Raw genomic sequence first — 22,595 nt, forward strand, 5'->3', positions numbered from 1 at the left:
TTCCTAAACAAAACGGAGCCAGAACACCATACAAGAGAACTCAGAGATTGCTGAAGCTGCAGGAAGAAAAATGAAATGCCTAGCTTTAATCTAAAGTGAAGCTCTTTAATAGAGAAAATGGCATACAGCTCATCAATTTCTAACCAGAGAAGAGGCATGTTGGCGAGGCAATTTATTGCAAGTGAGAAAGTAAATTTCCCCGTTGCGCCAGGTAGTGATGGAGATCTAATTTAAGTCCTGAATTTGAAAAAAAATATTACCAGAAATGATTGCAGATGCATATGTAGAGTGACTCAATTTATTTAAAAACCAAGGTGGGCCAAAGCTGTTTTGGCTGTACTTCTCTTTAGGGTCACAGGAGTAAACTAAAGCTGGTCATAGACAGATCAAAATTCAGCTGGTGCAGCAGGAACCGCCAGAAATGTGATCTGCCTATGGGCAGGCTGGTTGTACTGAAGTCAAGCCATTGATCGACCTCAGTACAACCAGCCTGTCAGGGATTTTTTTTGCCCGATTACTGTCGGTGGCTATAGGCCATTGGCAGTGATCATTGTATTCTGCTGGTAGGGAAGGCCCCCTGTGCTCACAGCTAGCAGACCACAATAGTACTGCAGGAGGGATTCCAGCTTACTGTTGATGGGAGAATCAAGCAATTTTCTTTCCTTGGAAAGTTGTGTAATGTATGGCCTGCCCTACTTTTGTACTTCTGTGACCAGAGCCTGCTTATAGTGGGCTATTGGCTGCTATCAGATGATGGAGCAGAGCTGCTCCGGGCTCTGGAAAGATTCCAACAATCTGGCTGCCTGATTGAGAGCTGGTTGTGCCTTTCAGCATGGCTGAGAGCTGGAGCCAGCTGCACCCGGGCCTTCCACAGTCCGGCACTCCAATGAGCGTTGGAGGAGAAGAGCAGAGAGCAGTGACTGACAGTCACCACTCTCTTTTCCGAGCAGACCAAGAGCTGAGGGACCAGAAGTCTTAGAGCTAACATGGGACAGCTGCAGCATCACACCAACACTACAGCATAGACGTGAGTACGGATGTTTATTTTTTCATAAACCCTTACTTCTCATTTTAAGAAAATTTAAAAAACACTATTTTATAAAGAAGAGGGTTTATACTCCCAGTCCTCTAGTCTTTGCTCTAATCAAGCTCTACACTCACCTGAGGAATTTTCACATTCGGATACTTCCAGGAATGCCAGATACCTGCTTCCCCTGCCGAGCCCTGTCGTTTCTTCCGCTGACCTCTAAGATGAAGTGGTTGTAAATCTTTCCGTATATGCAGTGAAGTGACTGGCCTCAGGTGATACAGTGATACACTGGGATTAAACAAATCCTCCTTCATAAGCTGTATCTGGCTATCTGCAGTCTTCTCTTCTCTACATCCGTTCAAAGTGCTGAATTTATAAGCTTGTTTGAAAGCTCAGAAAAAAAGGGTCCGGAGAGCTGAAGTTACACTCTGCTGAGTTTAGTGAGGAGAGCTCTAATAGTTGATTGGAGAGAAGGGACACACCCCCTCCACACAGCACACAGGAACAGAGCTGAGGCTGTCAATCAGCTGGTGCTCCCTCCCCTGTCACCATTTTTCTCTTGGTGTCAGAAAAACTTGTCAGAAGTAAATTATGCTGAAAGCAGTGGAATGAAGCAGCAGACAGAAATCACACTTAGTAAATTAACTATCCTATTTGAGACAAGTACACACTATAGAGGGATATGTGTTGCTCATATTTAATGTCTGAGGTTTACAACTACAGTACTTTAATATTATGTCCTTAGGTGAAGTAAGGGTCAGTGGGAGGAACCCCTTTGTACCTCATTGTCCAATAATTGGAAGGCGCTTAGCTGCAGTGTGTGAACTGTCCTATTGTCCATTCTGACAGCAAGGCTCCTGGAAGGTGCCCCGTCAATGAAGCTGCTGGAGTCTCCACACAAGAAGAAGAATGGCATGTGGGGAGGCTAGCTGGGGAAAAAAGAGGAAGTGCGTGGCTTACTTCCCTGTGGAAAACTGGAGAATGCGCAGCGAGTGGCAATGCAGAAGACAGAGTATTGGCTGGAAGAGCATTGCCACTCTCAATAGGTACACTGAACTGCCTGGATCAAACCGATATTTACTATCTAAGAACATATTTGTGAAAGAAACGCTAAGCTTCTGCTGCAAACTTTATGAATGAATGACTCCACAGTAGCTGTAGCTGCAGAGGTTAGTGAGGGCTTATATTCTAATTGTATCAGCATTACACCACTGCATTTAGAAATGCTTGCTGGGGAGAGCAAACATTACAAGGAGGGAAGGATGTGATGATGGATCCATTTTCAGAAACCGCTGCTTTCACACAGAGAGTAGAGGTTATTGTATCTCCTGCATGGCATAATCCTTTCCTACTGGGGAAAAGTTAAACCAGCCTTTCTCATCTCCAGGGGAACCCTTGTAATCATTTTTAGGTCTCACTACCAAGATTAGTCAGTTGGAGGTCATTAGAAAGCTGCCCCTTACAGTGGTGGTTAAAAATGCCACCCTCACAGTCAACTAAAGAGATCAGGGTTGTCACGCTGCTGGCTTTGCCAAGTGGTTTTGGCCCTAGTAAGCACTAAAGCCTTGTACACAGGCAGCGATTATCGGCCGACCGATCGGCCGTCTTTTGTCCAGTGTTGTTGTGTTGGTTGAAATGTGCTCTAGACTGCACACAAATTTTCTCGGCCAACAAAAACCAACTTCAGAAGTGATGTCATGTGCTGGTTTACTTTCCGTGTGTTTTTTCTTCTCTGAGCATGCCCAGTCTTGCTCATCAGATTTTTGTCTGCTGAAATCTGTACTGACTGACGGAAAATCGGCCGTTCTGTTGACGGCCAACAAAAATTTTATAGCCTGCACACCAGATTTTGTTCGACCGAAAAGTCGCAGTCGGTTGTCAAAAGCATCATACTAACAAGCCGAAAATCGGCCGATCGGACGTTGGCTGAAAACTATCGATGCGTGTGTACGAGGCATAAGACACCATCTGATGGAAGGACAATCATACACAGCTCAAAGGAACCCCTAGCAACCTCTGGAGGAACCCTAGGATTCAATGGAAACCTGGTTGAGAATGGCTGAGTTAGACTATTAACAATTTAGTCTTTGATCTGCCCTGATTGTTCAATAGGATGTAATAGTATGCCTCTTTGTTGCTATTAATCCTTAGTGAATCAACTGATCAGCCATTAAAGTACGCACACTAGGCTACGTTTTTTTCCTTTTTTTTTTTTTTTTAGAGGAAGACAATAGGCCTATTAATATGTTTTTAGATTGTGGGTGGAAACCCACACAAGCACAGAGAGAACGAAAAACTCCAGACAAGGTCCCAAGTAGTCTTCAAAACTAAAATCCAGCACAACAAATGCTATCTCTTATAGCAGCCAATCATCATAGATAAGTAAAATAAAGTGAAATATATTGGACCAATGGGATACTACATTTTGTACATCATTATAGCTTATTACATAACCTCAAATAAGATTTTGTTTCAGAAATAGTTCTCTTCAATAATATTATATGCTAGGGTTGAGCTGCTAAATATGGAGCAAAAGAGGAACTTTTTTTGGGTCCTTAGCAGCTAATTTCCATTTTTTTTTTTTTTTGGAAAGCTAACATCTGAGTAGCTTTTCCACTTTTACTTCAGCCTTCCCCGTTCAAGATTTCATCATGTAGCCCCCACTGTTATCCTTCAGTGATACAAAATACATCACCAAGACCTCACACAAAGATCCCAAATATTCAAAGGGTTTTATTTAATATATTCAGCAGTGAAAACAAAAATTTCAGTTTGGCACTGCGTTTAGACGTACGGCCTCATGCCAGTACCCTTGGGTTCTATTCCAGTCTACAGACTATCTGTATAGCGTTGGCATGCTTTTCCCACAATCACATGGGTTATTCTTTACTGTATAAACAAGACTCATGTGCACAAACTAAAAGCAAGGGAAAGAAGCTACACATGCAGTTACAGCCAATCAGATTCTACCAGTCATTTTGTAGTAGTAAAAACCTGACAGGTGCTCTAACTCTGCCCTACCTAATGCAAAACTTAAAAAAATAAATAAATAAAAAAAAAAAGGCTTTGGTTGGGCATACTCTTGAACCTTTCTTAGAATGGCAATGTCAAGCATTGGTCAAGTGTAGGAGATTTCTAAACACATATAAGGCTGGGTTCACACTGATGCAGCTCAGCAAGCAGCGTATCGCACGACATCGCATCCTATTTGTTTGAATGGGCTCCTGTGCCTCCTGAAACGCAGGGAAGAGGTCCCTGCTCCATTTCTGAAATCGCAGTCCCCACGGTAAATGCAAATGCAATGCGGTTTCCAGCGTGGGAGCGATTTGCTGTGTAAGTGGTGTGCCATTAGGATTAGTGGTACCCACCAGAGGTGGGGGACTTGAGTCACATGACTTGACTTGAGTCAGACTTAAGTCACCAGTTTGAGGACTTGAGACTTGCTTGACTAAAATTAATAAAAGACTCGACTTGACTTTGACTTGGTATTCATGACTTGAGACTTGACTTTGACTTGAGACATATGACTCGAAATGACTTTACTTTTTTAAGTTATTAAATATTTGCATTTTCTCAAGATGCGTTAAAGCAAAATGAATGTGCCTGTTATGTTTCTGACACCACAGTCACTTGAAACACCTCAGTGTGTTCTGATTTTTAGGACACTGGCTGTTTAACTATGGAAATACTTAACATGTTTTTAGTGACTGTGGTGTTGAAACATGACCGGATGAAGGATTTTGAGCTGTTTGGGCATTCAAAGTGTTTCTTTAACCACTTAAGCCCCGGAAGATTTTACCCCCATTCCGACCAGGGGGTATTTTGCGATTCGGCCATGCGTGACTTTAACGGACAATTGCGCAGTCGTGCGACGCTGTACCTAAACGAATTTGGCGTCCTTTTTTTCCCACAAACAGAGCTTTCTTTTGGTGGTATTTGATCACCTGTGCGATTTTTTGATCACGCGCTATAAACAAAAAAAGAGCGTCAATTTTGCAAAAATAGCAATATTTTTCACATTTTTTTATATGAAATTCCCCCCCAAAAAAATGTAAAAATCAAAATGTTTTAACATTTTCAGCCAATTTGTTTTATGCTACCTATGTTTGGTAAAAAAAATCGCAAAAAGCGTATTTTGATTGGTTTGCGCAAAAGTTATCGCGTTTACTAACAAAGGGAAAGATTTTTGTCATTTTTGTTGTTTTTTTTTTTAACGCGTAATGGCGGCGATCTGCAATTTTTTTTGCGGTACTGTGACATTGCGGCGGACAGATCGGACCCTTGACTGACATTTTTGACACTTTTGGGGTTACCAGTGACATTTCTACAGTAATCAGTGCTATATATATGCACTGTTACTGTAAAAATACACTGGTAGTGAAGGGGTTAACTTTATTTGGGAGGGAGGGGCTGTGTGTGTCCCTAGGGGCGTGCTTTCTACTGTGATTGGCTGTGGCTTGAGCTGTAAGGACACTGATCAACGGATCTACATAGTAGATCCATGTGATCAGTGTCTTTACAGCGAGGAGAATGACAGGTGGCTTGTTTACACAAGCTGCCTGACATTCTCCCTCTTCCCCGCCGATCGCCGAGTGGCCGGCGGACATCGGGTCCGCTGGTCACACGCGCGGGGGGGGTCCGTGACCACGCGGGAGCGGGAGCGCGCCTCCGGCGGCGCGCGCTCGCTCCCTAGACCCTCACAAGCAAGCAACGTAGCCCTACGTTAGTTTGCCTGTGAGGGGCTGACCGCCGACGTAGATAGTCGTGCGGCGGTCGGCAAGTGGTTAATATGCCAAGAAAAAAGCACTAAGCAGTTTTGTTAATGTTGAAAATAAAACAAAACCTTTCCTGACCACTGACTATTAACTGATTTAAAAGTGAATATTGGGGTAGATCGGTATTTTGACTTGATTTGTGACTTGACCAAAATAAATGACTTGACTTGACTTGCTTGACTTCTATCAGGGACTCGACTTGACTTGCTTGCTTTTCGCCACAGTAACTTGACTAAGGTTAAGACTTGAGACTTGCTTGTGACTTGCACATGTGTGACTAAAGCCCCGTACACACGCGTCGAAAATTGGCAGGGAATTTTCGGCCAACGTCCGATCTGCCGATTTTCGGCTTGTTAGTATGATGCTTCCGACATCCAACTCCGACTTTTCGGCCAAAAAAATCTGTTGTGCAGACTATAAAATTTTTGTTGGCCGTCAACACAACGGCCGATTTTCGTGCAGTCAGTACAAATTTCGACAGGGAAAAATCTGATGAGCAAGTCTGGGCATGCTCAGTGAAGAAAAAACACAAAGAAAACAAACCAACACATGACATCACTTCTGAAGTCGAATTTTGTTGGCCGAGGAAATTTGTGTGCAGTCTAGGCACATTCCAACCAACAAAACACAACTTGGACAAAAGTCGGACGATCGGTCGGCCGATAATCGTTGCGTGTGTACAAGGCTTTACTCCCATGTCTGGTACCCACACATCTCCTGCGTTTTTCTGTGTGGGTTACAGCTGTGGGAATGGGTGTGGACCGGCAGCGGGAACCTAGCCTAAATCCAGGCAGTTATTTTTCAATATTGTCATTCAAACTCAGCTTAGTTGTGTAGAAAAGATAGAAATCTGTGCATTCAGGATCCAATTAGAAACTCTAAACGCAGCTAATGCATGTACAGGGCATTCCTGTTCCAATTACATGTGGTGTCTCTGGGGTGTGATTTGAGCCATGGAGTTGTATGGCTCAAATCGCACCGCATTCCCACCAAACTAGTGCAGGACCCTTTTTTTAGTCCGCACCAGAATCGGACCGCATGGGTGTTCACTCCCAGGCGATCCGATTTTGCAAATTGCGCTGCGTTTGCAAACTGATTGCGGGGTGGCATTAACTTCGCAATCGGTTTGCAAGGACGGGTTGCGATTTATATGTGGTGCCAAATATGCTACGAATCTAGTGTGAACCCAGGCTATAGAAAGATGAGCACAACAAATTACTCTGGGTATTCAGTTCAGCGAATTTGTGATAACGCAGAGCTCCCAAATTGGCAAAACTGTTATTTGGTTATGTTAAGAGTTATAGAAATCCCTCCCCATAGAAACCATTACAATGTATAGACCCCGCTCTATAGGCTGCTAACTTTCTTCTAACTGAAAACACTTGGGGGACGCAGTCGTAAGTTTTAAGGCGGCGCTGTCAACACAGCAAAGTATTTGTTTAAATTTCAGATCAAGGACAATCATGTTTCCTTGTTTTAGAAGATTATTAATCATCAACCAAATCTGTTGTAGATTATGCGTATCGAATGATTTCCATTTTAGGTTTTTCCTGTGCCTTGTTAAGGGTCCCTTTAAATGAAAACGCCAGTGATCGTTCAGACTCCGCCTGCTAAACAACTAGGGAAAAAAACAACCCCGGACAGAATTGGTGTGGGGATCCGCAATGAGCCAAGCTGGATCTCTCTACATTGGAAACGTATTGATTTCTACCTTTCCCGTAGAAGACCGCTGTGCTGGCTTAGCCGAGGCATCATCGTTATTGAAGGAATTAGATACAGAACGTCTCTCAAGCTCCTGGTAAGCATTGCTGCGAAAGAGAAGCTAACGATTGCCCAATATGCTTTTAATGACGTTACCAAAAAAAAGAAAAAACAACAATGTCCAGCCAGGATCTGCTCTTCTGTACAATCAGCAGCTGCTGCAGAACCTCTTATAGATGTAGAAGCGCGATGCACGTGGAAATCTGTTTTAGTCACTTTTTACATTTTTAGGTCAAGTGCTATTTGCGTATTGCTGCGTTGTTGCAGGCCATTGTATAAATGCTGAACGGCTATTATGGCAATGTATTGATGCTTCTTAAAGAGCCCCATTTATCATTGTTTCTATTAATATTAGATGATAAGTAATTGGGTCAGTGCGGGCAATCAGGGACAAGTGCTCTGAAGTCAAGAAATCGGGGGCAGCGTACAAGCATAAATCGTATATTCGTATAAAGCAGCCTTTTTCAACCAGAGTGCCGTGGCACCCTGGTGTGCCTCCTGGGTTCTTTGGGGGTGCCTTGGCAAAATGGCAACAAACTGCCACTGGTTTTTACTTTGTAGAATTACAGCTCTGGGCACTGCGCGGGTCAAGCCACTGGCACCCTGACAACCCTGGGCACTGTGCGGGTCAAGCCACTGGCACCCTGACAAACCTGGGCACTGTGCGGGTCAAGCCACTGGCACCCTGACAACCCTGGGCACTGTGTGGGTCAAGCCACTGGCACCCTGACAACCCTGGGCACTATTCGGGTCAAGCCACTGGCACCCTGACAACCCTGGGCACTGTGCAGGTCAAGCCACTGGCACCCTGACAACCCTGGGCATTGTGCGGGTCAAGCCACTGGCACCCTGACAACCCTGGGCACTGTGCGGGTCAAGCCACTGGCACCCTGACAACCCTGGGCACTGTGCGGGTCAAGCCAATGGCACCCTGACAACCCTTGGCACTGTGCGGGTCAAGCCACTGGCACCCTGACAACCCTGGGCACAGTGTGGGTCAAGCCGCTGGCACCCTGACAAACCTGGGCACTGTGCGGGTCAAGCCACTGGCACCCTGACAACCCTGGGCACTGTGCGGGTCAAGCCACTGGCACCCTGACAACCCTGTGCACTGTGCGGGTCAAGCCACTGGCACCCTGACAACCCTGGGCACTGTGCGGGTCAAGCCACTGGCACCCTGACAACCCTTGGCACTGTGCGGGTCAAGCCACTGGCACCCTGACAACCCTGGGCACTGTGTGGGTCAAGCCGCTGGCACCCTGACAACCCTGGGCACTGTGCGGGTCAAGCCACTGGCACCCTGACAACCCTGGGCACTGTGCGGGTCAAGCCACTGGCACCCTGACAACCAGTGACATCCCTGGTTGATAAGGAGAATGACGGGTGCTTGCACAGCATCCTTATTTACTCCTCCCCATCCCTTCTCTATCAGCACTGGGGTCACATTAGCAAACAGAAGAAGAGAAACTGATGGAGAAGAGAAACCCTAGAATACTAGTCTGTACCAGTTTGCAATAGTGGAGGAATAAATCAGTTGTAATGTTGGATGGCCCATGTGTATGGATGTTGCTGCCTTATGTAAAACTATTACTTTAGGGGTTATCTTTACATTTTAGAATGGAGTGCCTCGAGATTGTGCAGAATTGGTAAGGGTGCCACAACTGAAAAAAGGTTGAGTAACACTGGTATGAAGAACCAATGCGCTTCCAAAAAGGTTTAAATAAAAAACACAATGTCCTAAAATATATCAAGGTAGACCAAGCATAAGCAGCCAATCCTTGTAGTGCCACCACATACAATATCCGTAAAAAAGTCAAAATAATAGATCGGCGCTATAGATAGCCGATCTATTATGTTTACTTTTTTACATAAATCGTATATAAAGTTGCGTCACTTAACGTGAAGATTGCATAGTGGTATTTTCAATCACGCAGCTGACTTTTTAGGCTGCTAATCCCATAGTGGAAATGACGACCCCCTTCACCCTGCATGACACCTACTGTAGAGAAAAAGGCTACACAGTTACATTTAGGCCCTGTTCACACCTGACCGTGTTTCAGCTCGTAAAACGCTCATCTCTAAAGTCTCAAAACGCCCAAAAAGCAAAATCCCATTTATTTTAACGGCCCCTGTTCACATCTGAGCGTTTTGTCGCCTGAAACAACATGCCTGAAGCTAAAAAAAAGTACACGAGCTTCTTTTCTGGCAGATTACAAGCGTTTTTGTTAGATGTCAATGCCTGTCTCCAAACACCTGCAAAAACCGCTGGAAAAAAAGCCCCCAAAAAAAACGCCTGGAAATGATACGCTCAGGTGTGAAAGGACCCTTAAGCCCCATACACACGATCAGATTATCGTCGTCCGTTTTTTGTGGCATGCTAGTCTGATGTGGAAAGTGAAGAGGTTATTTTCATACGAATTTTCCCGTACGACAGAATTCTACTTCGGAAGTGATGTCATGTGTTGGATTGCTTTGTATGTGTTCTTTCGTCTCTGAGCATGCCTAGTCTTGCTCTTAAGATTTTTTTCCGTCGAAATCTGTACTAATGAGACGAAAATCGGATGTTGTATTACGGACGACAAAAATTTTATAGCCTGCACATCAGGATTTTGTCAGCCGAAAAGTCGGAGTTGGCTGTCGAAAGCACCATACTAACAATCCGAAAATCGGCAGATCGGACGTCGGACGAATTTTCCCTTCAGATTTTCTTATCGTGTGTACGGGCCTTAACTGTCATTGAACTACTTAAAGTGCATCTAAAGTTTTTTTTTTTGCTTTGACTAGAGTGGCGAGAGCAGTGTTGGGACAAGGTCCTCGAGCATCCATATCAAAAAGGCCAAAGTGCGCCCCCTCCCCCCTACCATCTCCATGAGCTCTGACATACTCCAGCAGTATAGGCTGCAGATCCTGCCCTTTTTGTGCCCCCTTTAGGCGCCTGCCTCTTCTGTCTACCCCTCGGCCAGGCCCAGGCCCAGGAAAAGGGGGTTACATTGGAATTCCAGCTAAGGCAGGCCATCCATGGTTCAAACTGAACCATGTATGGGCAGGCTAGATGTGCCAAGTTGATCGATCAATCGACTTGGGTACAACCAGCCTGCCGGATTTAACTTGCGAATATCGCTAGAAGCTGCTATAGCCACTAGCAATAATCACTGTCTTCCCCTGCCCGCCTCCCGGGAGAATGCAATGGCGCTCGGCAGGGGGGATTCTGCATCAACACTCTCTGTGTTGATTGGGGAATCGAGCAAATTTCTTTCCTGCAACCACGGGCAATAAATTTGCACCGTGTATGGTCAACTTTACACCTAACTAGCCTTAAAATGCCCCCCCCAACACCCAACACCCATGCTAAGTGTGTAAAAAAGATGCATATACTAAACTATTTTCAGGCCGCTCGGGTCCAGTCATGTGATCCAGCTCCCCCGTGTCAGCTAGCGCAGCTGCAGAGAAGAGGAGAGAGCGCTCTGACAACAGATGGGCCATGAAAGCCAATGGATGGATGGGCTCACGGCTCTGGGTCTTACAAGCCGTTGTCAGAGCATTCTCTCCCATTCCCTGCAGCCACCGCTGGCTGACACGAGGGGTCACAGAGCGGACAGAAAATAGGTAAGCATATACATCTTTCTTACACAGGTTAGTTAGCATGAATGTTTGGGGGTGGGTTTGACAACGACAATTTTAGGGGTAGTTGGATGTAAGCTGGAATTTCATTTTAAAGCCCCTGTCAGGTTTTTATTGCTCTTTATATCCCTGTAAGGGAGAATCCCCTCTCTTTTTGTTCTGATGACTACTTAAAGTAAGTGAAAATCGAACATTGAGTTGTCACCATCACAGAGAATTAGAGGTGACATTTTCTGGTGACAACTAACAGGAGACGTCCCTCTCTTTGGAGAGACCTTAACTCACTTCCTGTTGTGTCTGCAGCACAGGAAGTGAAAGGAAATCTTCTCAGTGGGACACAGAAAAAAAAAAAAAACTGACGGGGGTTAACCTTTCCCTATTCTTTCCAAAATTAAAAAATACATAAAATTTAGGAAACTTTAGATGCATATTTCTTATAATTATTTGGGAGGTCCTTTAGACTATGTAATGCTTTAGGGTACATGCACATGGTTACCTGTGTTTGGGGTTTTACGTTTGTATGCATGCATTGGTTTATGCAGGTAGTGGCGTACACCTACTTACAGCTGTGTACAGCCATTAATGCCTATAGGGCACCTGTACATCTCCCAAGCATGGCAAACTTTGCATTGTATGAACCCTCAGAGGTCCTTAAAAGAACCCTGTATGTATGATAGGCTGTCATTGGTGACCTCTCTTCATAAAAATGCTAGCTGACTGGCTGTCATGTTGTTCCTGGCCTGGAACAAGCATGCAGCAAGCAGAGTGAATACTCCTGCATATTTATTCCAAGTCAGAGACTATGTTACTGGCCTGGAAGAAGTATGCATACAGCTTAAAACTCCATATCGAGCTATTTGTTTCAGGTCAGTGACTCAGTAATTATCGAGTCCTATGGATCCAGCGTGACAAGCAACCAGCATTTTCACAAGAAGTCAGCAGTGGCAGTCTATTTGTCTCAGTGCAGATTTCCTATAAAGCAAGCCTCTGCTCTGAGAAATGTGGAGGCTGCCATTGCTGCCCGCTTCATTCTGAAAATGCTTGTTGCCTGGCTACCATGCTGGATCCACTGGGCTTAATACTTCCTGAGTCACTGACCTGGGACAAATATATAGATATGAAATTCTACACTGCATATATATGTTCCAGGTCAGTATTCAAACCAGAGGATAATTGAAATTGGCCAAGCAACTAGCATTTTCAGCAATGGCAGCCTCCATATTTCTCCCAACACAGGGTTTCTTGCATGGCAAACATTCTACATTCAATGTGCAATCCTGGGAAGTTTACTTATTGCTCAGTACCGGGTGCTCTCTATGAATCTGAAAACCCTGCATGCTTGCTAGCAGCCAGGGGACATCCCAACCCCAGCAGTGTGTCAATGGAAGTCAGGAAGCTCCTTTACTATCTGATGTACCAGAATCTCAATCTCCCTCCTCCAGCGCCCAGCCTCCTGGCTTCCGTTCCCGTCCCACTGTCAGCATGACGTCACTGCTCTCTATTGAGGGCACCAGTGTCTCTGGGCAGCAGTGTGTGAATGTGCATGCCCCTGGTGACACCGGTGAGGGACCTTTCCCCTACTGAACAGGGTGGGTGCACACAGCCAGGATTGCAAGGCATGCGTCCTTACTAACTATATACCTGCACTAAAAACTTTCAGCTGTGTACAACCCACCTCAAAAGTTGTAGGCACCTCTCATTAGCCTCAGGCTCTCCAGCTGCTGTAGAACTAAAATAACTACAAGTCCCAGTTCCGCAACAGCTGGACAGCCCATGTGGGCTGATGAAGGATGACGCTACCTACATGACCGGCGATTATTACTATAATGAAAGCCATGGAAATCCTCAGCACTCACCATTCCCGAGCAGAGGCTAATGACTGCAATGTGTTCCGTCTTGCTGTTGACATGTCCAGTGTAGAAGCAATGCCCAAAGTCGGTGTCCTGATGATAGCCATCGGTCTCGTTGCCCTGGGGTCTCCCGTACAGGCTGACGGTTAAAACGGGTGCAATAAATCCAGAATTGGCACTCAAGTTTAAGAAGAACTTTTTCCCAAAAGCTGACAGTCTGTAATGAGTGGTGGCGTTCGCCCAGGGGTCGTCCTGGGGGACAAGGCTGCGTTTTTTCCTTTTGAAGTGCATTGAGTCAGGGAGGACTTCGCCAAATTCATTCACTCTCATGGGGGTTACTACTTCGTATTCACCCAGCCTCTCCAAGAGCTTAGCTGCAACAGTAACACACATAGAGACGGGCAAAGTTATTGTAACGCATGGCTCATAGATACAAGTACAGTGTCTGCTTTCCCTGAACTTCCTACCTCTAGGATCCCAACAGATTTTGCTCTTCCGTGCACGACTTGTGTGTGTGTGTGTATTACTGCTCTGTGCACGACTTGTGTGTGTGTGTGTATATTACTGCTCTGTGCAAGACTTGTGTGTGTGTGTGTGTGTGTGTGTGTGTGTATGTATTACTGCTCTGTGCAAGACTTGTGTGTGTGTGTGTATGTATTACTGCTCTGTGCAAGACTTGTGTGTGTGTGTGTGTGTATGTATTATTGCTCTGTGCATGACTTTTGTGTGTGTGTGTATGTATTACTGCTCTATGAATTACTTTTGTGTGTGTGTGTGTGTGTGTGTGTGTTGCTGCTCTGTGCATGACTTTGTGTGTTTGTATTATTGTTCTGTGCATTACTTTTTGTGTGTGTGCATTACTGCTCTGTGCATGACTTGTATGTTTGTGTGTTACTGCTAGGTGTATGACTTGTATATGCGTATCACAGCTCTGTGCATGACTTGTGTGTGTATTACTGCTAGGTGTATGCTTTGTGTGTATGTTTTACTGCTCTGCATGACTTGTGTGTGGTACTACTCTGTGCATGACTTGTGTGTGTGTATTACTGCTCTGTGTATAACTTGTGTGTGTATTACTGCTCTGTGTATAACTTGTGTGTGTATTACTACTAGGTGTATAAGTTATGTGTGTATTACTGCTCTGTGCACGACTTGTGTGTGTGTATATTACTGCTCTGTGCAAGACTTGTGTGTGTGTGTGTATGTATTACTGCTCTGTGCAAGACTTGTGTGTGTGTGTGTATGTATTACTGCTCTGTGCAAGACTTGTGTGTGTGTGTGTATGTATTATTGCTCTGTGCATGACTTTTGTGTGTATTACTGCTCTGTGCATGACTTTTGTGTGTGTGTGTATGTATTACTGCTCTATGAATTACTTTTGTGTGTGTGTGTGTGTGTGTGTGTGTTGCTGCTCTGTGCATGACTTTGTGTGTTTGTATTATTGTTCTGTGCATTACTTTTTGTGTGTGTGCATTACTGCTCTGTGCATGACTTGTATGTTTGTGTGTTACTGCTAGGTGTATGACTTGTATATGCGTATCACAGCTCTGTGCATGACTTGTGTGTGTATTACTGCTAGGTGTATGCTTTGTGTGTATGTTTTACTGCTCTGCATGACTTGTGTGTGGTACTACTCTGTGCATGACTTGTGTGTGTGTATTACTGCTCTGTGTATAACTTGTGTGTGTATTACTGCTCCGTGTATAACTTGTGTGTGTATTACTACTAGGTGTATAAGTTATGTGTGTATTACTGCTCTGTGCATGACTTGTGTGTGCGTGTATTAATGCTAGGTGTATGACTTGTGTGTGTGTGTATTAATGCTAGGTGTATGACTTGTGTGTGTGTGTGTATTACTGCTAGGTGTATGACTTGTGTGTGTGTGTGTATTACTGCTAGGTGTATAAGTTGTGTGTGTATTACTGCTCTGTGTATAACTTGTGTGTGTGTGTGTGTGTGTATTACTGCTAGGTGTATGAGTTGTGTATGTATTACTGCTCTGTGCATGACTTTTGTGTGTATGTGTGTGTATTACTGCTAGGTGTATGACTTGTGTGTATGTATTATTGCTCTGTGTATAACTTGTGTGTGTATGCATTACTGCTCTGTGCATGACGTGTGTGTGTATTACTGCTAGGTGTTTGACTTACATGTATATACATACATACACACACATACATGAAACACACACACACACACACACACACACACACATATACATACATACAGGTACTGTTCTAGATCTGCCTTTACTCTTGTCCCTTTATCTTTAAGATTGTAAGCTCCTTTGGCCACACAGCCCATTCATTTCATCCCTGCTATCTGTTTTCTCATACTTTGTACTAGCCTGTGTCTATTTTGCATCATGCAGTGCTACAGAATCTGTTGGTGCCATATAAATCAATAAAACTAATGTTTATATAATATTAAGTACATACAAACAAGTTGTATTTGCACATGTTGTATATTTATACATCTATATTTGTGTATATACAGTAATGGAATACTTTGTATAAAAGTTGCAAAAAGTTCACCCATTCATTTCACTATTTGAACTAAAAAGTTGGGTTTTCCAAACTGTTTTAGATTAAAATAAGATAACTGGGGGGATGATTCGCAAAAAAAACTTGAAGATTGTCACCTATACCTATATATATATATATATATATATATATATATATATATATGTATACACCTATATATATTGCGGATGATTTGCTAATAACTTGCGGATATTCGCCTATGATTCGCTAATAACCTGAGGATATTCGCCTATGATTCGATAATAACTTGCGGATATTCGCCTATGATTCGCTAATAACCTGAGGATATTCGCCTATGACTTAAGGATGATTGGCTAGCTAATAAGGCAGCAGTTTTTCTACAATATAAAGAAAAAAAGTTAAAGCCTGACAAAAGAGGGTCTACAAAGCACATAATACAAACCGTTACCTTGCCTTGGGTGCAGTTTGGGTCCTGGTGCCGGTGTTACATTCATAAAGTCTTGCAGAATTGTCAGTAATCCCATCAGCCAAAAGGCAAGATGCATGTTGGTCATGAGCAAAGCAGTCTGTGCTGGGCTCCCTTCTTCTTCTTTTTTTCTTTTTTTCTGCACTGCAACACAAAAAATATTTCCAAAAAAAAAAAAAAAAAGAAATAATTCCTCTTGGCAAGCTGGCTTTAGACTTGGTAATCCTCAGGACTGGCCCTTGAGTGTGCAGTGGCACTCAGCACAGGGAGACAAGTCCTTAGCAATCGCCCATGGAGTTCTAGGCAATCCAGCATAGTGCACAGGGGGAAGGAAGCGAGGGGGGACTCAGCGAACAGGCTTCTTCTATTAGTTCTTTCTACAGTACTTTTGCCTGAGTGACTGAAGGCTGCTGTTGGAGGTTAGAACAGCCAGGGCTGGGGGGGAGTGGGGAAAGCAGAGCCATGCCCAGACAGGGAGGGTACAATGTTCACTGCACAGAATGCATCTCTCATGACATCCAGCCATCCACAATCCTGCACAGCTGTTCAACTACACTGCATGTCACTTGGCTGGAAGATGCTTCCCACAACTATATATATATATTGTATTCATGGCTTTCACAAGAACTTTTTTATTTCCTGCAAGAAAACTTTTAGGCCTCTTGCAAACAGCTTTTTTTTCTGAGCTAAAATACAGCCCATTCATTGTAATATGCCTATGAACACAGCAGGCACGTAAATGAGCGCCGTGCATTCTTCAGTAAGAACAAAATAGAAAAATCGGCATTTTTGGACAGTAATTTACGCCACATGAGCGCAAATGCGTGCAAACACACACGATTGCGCACAAATGAACGCACACGAACATACTGTTGATCTGAAAAATGCTAATTTGCATATTTTACAAAAACGCAAGGCTACATTTGCGCAAAAAGACGCAAACGCATATGCACTAAAAAATGCACACGAATGTGCGAAAATGCGCGCATTTCAGTTAGACAAAATACTCCTGAAATGTACGGCTGAAAAAGGAGATGCTCAAACAGGAGTATCGTGTGTAAGGCCCCTTTCACATGGGTGATCCGATCCGATCCGCCTGTCAGTTTTTTCAGGCGGACCGGATCGGATGCTCCATGCATCCCTATGGGGCAGTGGATGCCCCCGCTGCTATCCGGTCCAATCCTGTCCCTGAAATCCGGACAGATGGAAACCCTATTTTCCATCCGTCCAGAGGATTGGACCGGATGAGAACGGACAGTTCCGGTCCGTTCTCATCCGATCTCCCCGTAGAGGACAGCGGGGATCTGACAGCTCCGTCTCAGCATACAGAGCGGAGACTAAGCTGTCATCCGCCTGCTCAGCCGGGATCGGCGGATCGATCCCCCGCTGAGCAGAACGGACTCCGTTGGGCGCACCGCCCGTGTGCAAGGGGCCTATGAGGCCTTAGGGACCTATTCTATTTTTATATATATTTAGGCGCCCTGCATTAAATCTTAAAAATTGATTGGCAGCGCATTAAACAAAAAAAAAAAAACACATCTGCGGTATTAATTGCAAATCTGTTCTAGAGAAGCATTGTCAGCTACGTGCATTGAGGTGCCTCACCATCAATTACAGTGACATCCGGTACAACGCGCATTTTACTGCAACGCCTAGGCATGAAGCCAGTGTATGGTGGGTTACTTCCGCGCTACCTTTATGTGTGGTATAAAGTGAGAAAGCGCTCCATCTGCTGCGATCACTTAGTAGCTTATCCTTAGCTATTAGGTCTCATGCACATTGGCTGTTTTTACAGCGGCTGTTTTTGGCGTCAAACATTTTTTTCTGCAGCCGGTAAACTCCCCAGCATGTTATCCTATGTGTCCATGCACACATAGTAGGGATCGACCGATTATCATCAACACCGATATATCGGGGGCCGATCTGCACTTTCCCCGATATATCGGAATCGGCCCCTGAGGTTACCAATATTGCTGATATTTCAGGAAAGTGCTGTACCGGAGTGGTGCCTGCAGCTAGAGGCATCTTCCCCGGTACCGGCGCCCATAGCCGACGGTCGGCTGTCTTGTAATGACAACCGATGCGGCTGAGAAGTCGCTCGGCTGTCATTACAAGGAGCGGGAGGGGACGTCTCCCCCCTCCCACCGCCTTCTGCAGCTCGCCCGGGTCTCCCGTCCCCGGGAATCCTACCTGCACGGCCGCCAAAGAGAATACCCGATCAAAGTCGCATTCGGGTCTGATCAGGTCTCCATATAAAAAACCCAAAACAATGAGAGCATTCAAAACCGCCAAACTTGGCGTTTCTGAATGCTTTTAAGTTCAGAGGAGGGGTTTGGGGTCTTTTAGAACCCCAGATCCCTCCACAAGAGTACCTGCAAAAAAAAAAAAATAAATAATAATTTTTTTAAATGTCCGATCACTAACACATAGACTATTATCAGCATTTTCTGGCTGTAAAAACCCCCCAGAACTAAGGGGTTTTAGGAGGCGCTTTTCAGCTGTAAAAACGCTCTAAAAAACGCTGAAAAATGCCAAAAAAAATGGCTATTTGGCATTTATCAAGGTTTTTGAGCCATAAGCTTTTGTGGGAATATAGTTTTGCTTAAAAAAAAACTACAAAATGCTACAGCTGAAAAAAGATAAAAAAAACGCTGAAAAACGCTACTGCAAAAAAAGCTGAAAAATGCCTTCTACAGCTACAGCTTTCTACTGACATTTAATAACGTGCAGTGTGCATGAGGCCTTATGGCGAATGTGCGTATAGAGTAAATAGTGATGCGCCGCCAGAATAAATGTACAATGTGCTGTGTGTATCCTGCAAATGCATCAAAATAAAATAAAAACGTATGCAACCAAAAATGGCTGATGCAAAGTGTGCTGGTCTGCGCACATATATATCTTCCAAAGCCAAAAAAAAAAAAAAAATTAATACGATCCGTGCAAGTATAAAAACATAAATATGTGCAAAGCCGCAACGTTCATATCTATTGTTGTTCCTAAAATTATATGCAATGATAAATACAGATAAAGTGAAGCCAGCCTCAAACCCATCTGGAGAAACATGCAGGAGTTATTGTAAAAGACTAGGTTTACATATATGAGGGTGAGGAACGCACACATAACCGCACACGTTCCCAACCCGCAGGGAAAACTTGCTGCTCTTTTGCAGATGTGTGGGAATGCCATTAATTCTTAATGGAACCCCTATGCAATAGAAAACATAGCATTTTCGGCTGCGCAAAACCGCATGATGCTGCAGCACTATGCAGTTCTTTGCCGCCGTGTTTTTAAAAAAGGGTCAGGGACTTTTTTCCCCGCAATTCCCGCAGGTTCAGCAGACTATTCAAATGAATGGGAAGCTACACACAGGCTTCATTCACACGGGCATAGGCGTATTTTCTACATGGAATGCAGGTTCTTGCTGGCGGATTTAGCAGAAGATGTGACGTAAGGCTGCATTCACACTTTCACACTTTCATGTAGCAGGAACGCAATTCTGACAGGTGATTGTTTTTTGCTTCGCATAGGGCACATTCACTTGAATGGGCTACCCAATGCGCGTTTCTCGCCTGAAAAGAAGCTCCTGCTCCTTTTCAGGTGACAAGCTTCATGCGCTTTTGAAAGGTGCGGTTTGCCACGATTGCTGCGCAATCCATTTCAGCACTTTGGACTTCATTACTCACACCCCTGATGAAGGGTTTCCTGCAACGCGTAGGGTGTCCTTTATTAGTCCATGCTCCAATTTTCTCTTGTTTGAATTGACAAACATTTTACAATGATATGCTATGTACTGTATAATTGGCCTGTTTTTCTATAGCTGATTTTATGTCAAACTAATAAATTCATGTTTTAACCAATTTCCAGTGTTATTCTGGCCTTTAAAGTCCCATTCCCTCAGGGGGGTTCTCTTTTTTCCACTGTGCAATCCTGACGCACGCCAATCACGGCAGAGTTGCATTGTGTTGTGGGATGCCCTTAAAGGATAATTGTACCAAAATACGAGCAGTGCGTTGTGCTGCGACTGCCAGGGACTGCCCTGTTAACCTTAGAGAAATCTTTACTGGTTTCAACACTTTCTGAGTCAATGACCTGAAAGAAGTCTCCAATGACACATTCTGACTTCACTGCCTGCACGCTTGTTCCAAGTTAATGACTCTGAAAATGTAAAATGGACCATGTACAAAAAAGCAATCCACAGGTCCCTCACCACTATGCCAAACGCCATAGAACAGTCTGCAGCATCCAGATGACATAACTATTCTTCCTGCGATCCTGGGAATGACAAGGATCTAAATTCTGGTGAGATTTGGGATACTTCGTTTTCCCAAGATCCTGGCAGAAGGATCCTGATGTCACCCCCTTCAGTGTGGAACCAGAGTGTAAGGTAACCATAGCTCCCAACTGTTCCTGATTCTCAGCCGCATCGGTTGTCATTACAAGACAGCCGATCCTTGGCTATGGACGCTGGTACCGGGGTGATTCCTCTAGCTGCAGGCATCACTCGGGTACAAGCACTTTCCCGAAATATCGGCAATATCGGTCACCTTGGTGTGCGATTCCGATATATCGGGAAAAGTGCATATCGCCCCTCGATATATCGGCTTTGCCGATAATTGGTCGATCCCTACCAAATACCCTCCACCCAACCCCCCCCTGTCCAACCCTGACCCACCTCCCCCCCTCAACCTACTGAATGCTTTTTCATTATCGATGTTGTCTCTCTGTACTCCCTGATCATTACCAAGTACTAATATTTATCCTATATCTTCCATCAAAATTTCCAGGTATTTATCAGATTTTTTAAAGTCTTCCCATTTTCCCCATTTTTCCAACATATATATATATGTTGGAAAAAAGTGCTGCCAGTCTAACACAGAGGACTTGGCGATTGGATGAGAGAGCTGGTTGTTGCTGCTCCTTTACTATCCTGCAACAGGAAGATCCTTGACCAAGTTGTATCGCTTTAATTTCTGCATTGAACAGCAAGGTCAGGTACCTGGCTGTATAGACTGACAGAGGTACTGGCTTCTAGGGACTAACAAAACAGAAATACAAATCTTTATATCTATTTTACCATTATTTTTTATGGGGCCCACTCATACCTGAGCATTTCTCCTCCATGCACCTTCCAAAAAAATATAGGTGCTTTTTTTGGGGACAAAGCGCATTTTTGGCCCCCCCAAAACCTAAATAGAAGCGCATATTAAAAAAAAAAAAAAAGGCATACAAATGTATGGAAATGCATACCAAACAGCTAAAAAGTGTATTAAAAAACGCATGAAAAACAGATGCACAATTATGAACCTAGTCTAAGTGATTTTGTGTTTTTATGATATGCTTTTGTTGCTAACAGTAACAACCAAAATCCATGTAAATGCATAAATACCTTTTATACATCAGCACTAAAAAGCGTCCTTTTCCATTTAAAAAAGTTGGGAGGTATGGAATGATGAGATATCTATCTGTCTTTAAATGCATTGCCGCACTTCTGGAATCTGCTGAGACTTTCATGCCAATGTGGCTGGAGAAAGCTAAAGTGAAAGACTCATTCCTTTCCTCCACATCAATAGGATATAATTCTGAGTGTACAGAGATTTTAAATCAACTCAGAATATCCTCCCCCCCCCCCCCCCCCGGGAAGTACCATATACCGGGTAAGTCCTTGCACTGATCCCCAGATTAGCATTATCCAACCATAAATAGCAATTTTTTGTGACTAATACAGTAGATTTAAACATAATTAGGTGTGTAGGAGGTCAATGGCCAGTAGTGGTCTTTATTATGTGGTCAGTAGTGGTCTTTATCACATGGTCAGTTGTGTTCTTTATCACGTGGTCAGTAGAGGTCTTTATTACGTGGTCAGTAGTGGTCTTCATCAGGTGGTCAGTAGTGGTCTTTATCAGGTGGTCAGTAGTGGTCTTTAACAGGTGGTCAGTAGTGGTATTTATCAGGTGGTCAGTAGTGGTCTTTATCAGGTGGTCAGTAGTGGTCTTAAACAGGTGGTCAGTAGTAGTCTTTATTACGTGGTCAGTAGTGGTCTTTATCAGGTGGTCAGTAGTAGTCTTTATTACGTGGTCAGTAGTGGTCTTTATCAGGTGTTCAATAGTGGTCTTTATCAGGTGGTCAGTGGTGGTCTTTATCATGTGGTCAGTAGTGGTCTTTAACAGGTGGTCAGTAGTGGTCTTTATCAGGTGGTCAGTAGTGGTCTTTATCACGTGGTCAGTAGTGTTCTTTATCAGGTGGTCAGTAGTGGTCTTTATCACGTGGTTAGTAGCGGTCTTTATTACGTGGTTAGTAGTGGTCTTTATTACGTGGTCAGTAGTGGTCTTTATCAGGTGGTCAGTAGTGGTCTTTATCAGCTGGTCAGTAGTGGTCTTTATCAGGTGGTCAGTAGTGGTCTTTATCAGGTGGTCAGTAGTGGTCTTTATTACGTGGTCAGTAGTGGTCTTTATCAGGTGGTCAGTAGTGGTCTTTATTACGTGGTCAGTAGTGGTCTTTATCAGGTGGTCAGTAGTGGTCTTTATCACATGGTCAGTAGCGGTCTTTATCACATGGTCAGTAGTGGTCTTTATCACATGCACAGAAGCA

General features: G+C 44.1%; 1 protein-coding gene and 1 long non-coding RNA gene across 2 annotated transcripts in view; one reads left to right on the forward strand and one right to left on the reverse strand.

Moving 5' to 3' along the window:
• ADAMTS9 (ADAM metallopeptidase with thrombospondin type 1 motif 9) overlaps nucleotides 1–16,389 on the reverse strand; it is a 344,253-nt gene extending 327,864 nt beyond the window's left edge. The window contains exons 1-2 of the mRNA XM_082265401.1: nucleotides 15,990–16,389; nucleotides 13,044–13,411 (exon numbers count right to left, since the gene is read on the reverse strand). Coding sequence (XP_082121527.1) covers nucleotides 13,044–13,411; nucleotides 15,990–16,095 — 474 coding nt within the window. The 5' untranslated portion in view covers nucleotides 16,096–16,389. The remainder of the gene's footprint in view (nucleotides 1–13,043; nucleotides 13,412–15,989) is intronic.
• Nucleotides 7,413–22,595, forward strand: part of LOC309561474 — a 103,701-nt gene continuing 88,518 nt past the window's right edge. Inside the window, exon 1 of the long non-coding RNA XR_014225568.1 lies at nucleotides 7,413–7,603. This is a non-coding gene — a long non-coding RNA (uncharacterized lncRNA). The remainder of the gene's footprint in view (nucleotides 7,604–22,595) is intronic.

Source organism: Pelophylax lessonae, assembly GCF_965119305.1.
Source record: "Pelophylax lessonae genome assembly, chromosome: 8".
Lineage (NCBI taxonomy): Eukaryota > Metazoa > Chordata > Amphibia > Anura > Ranidae > Pelophylax > Pelophylax lessonae.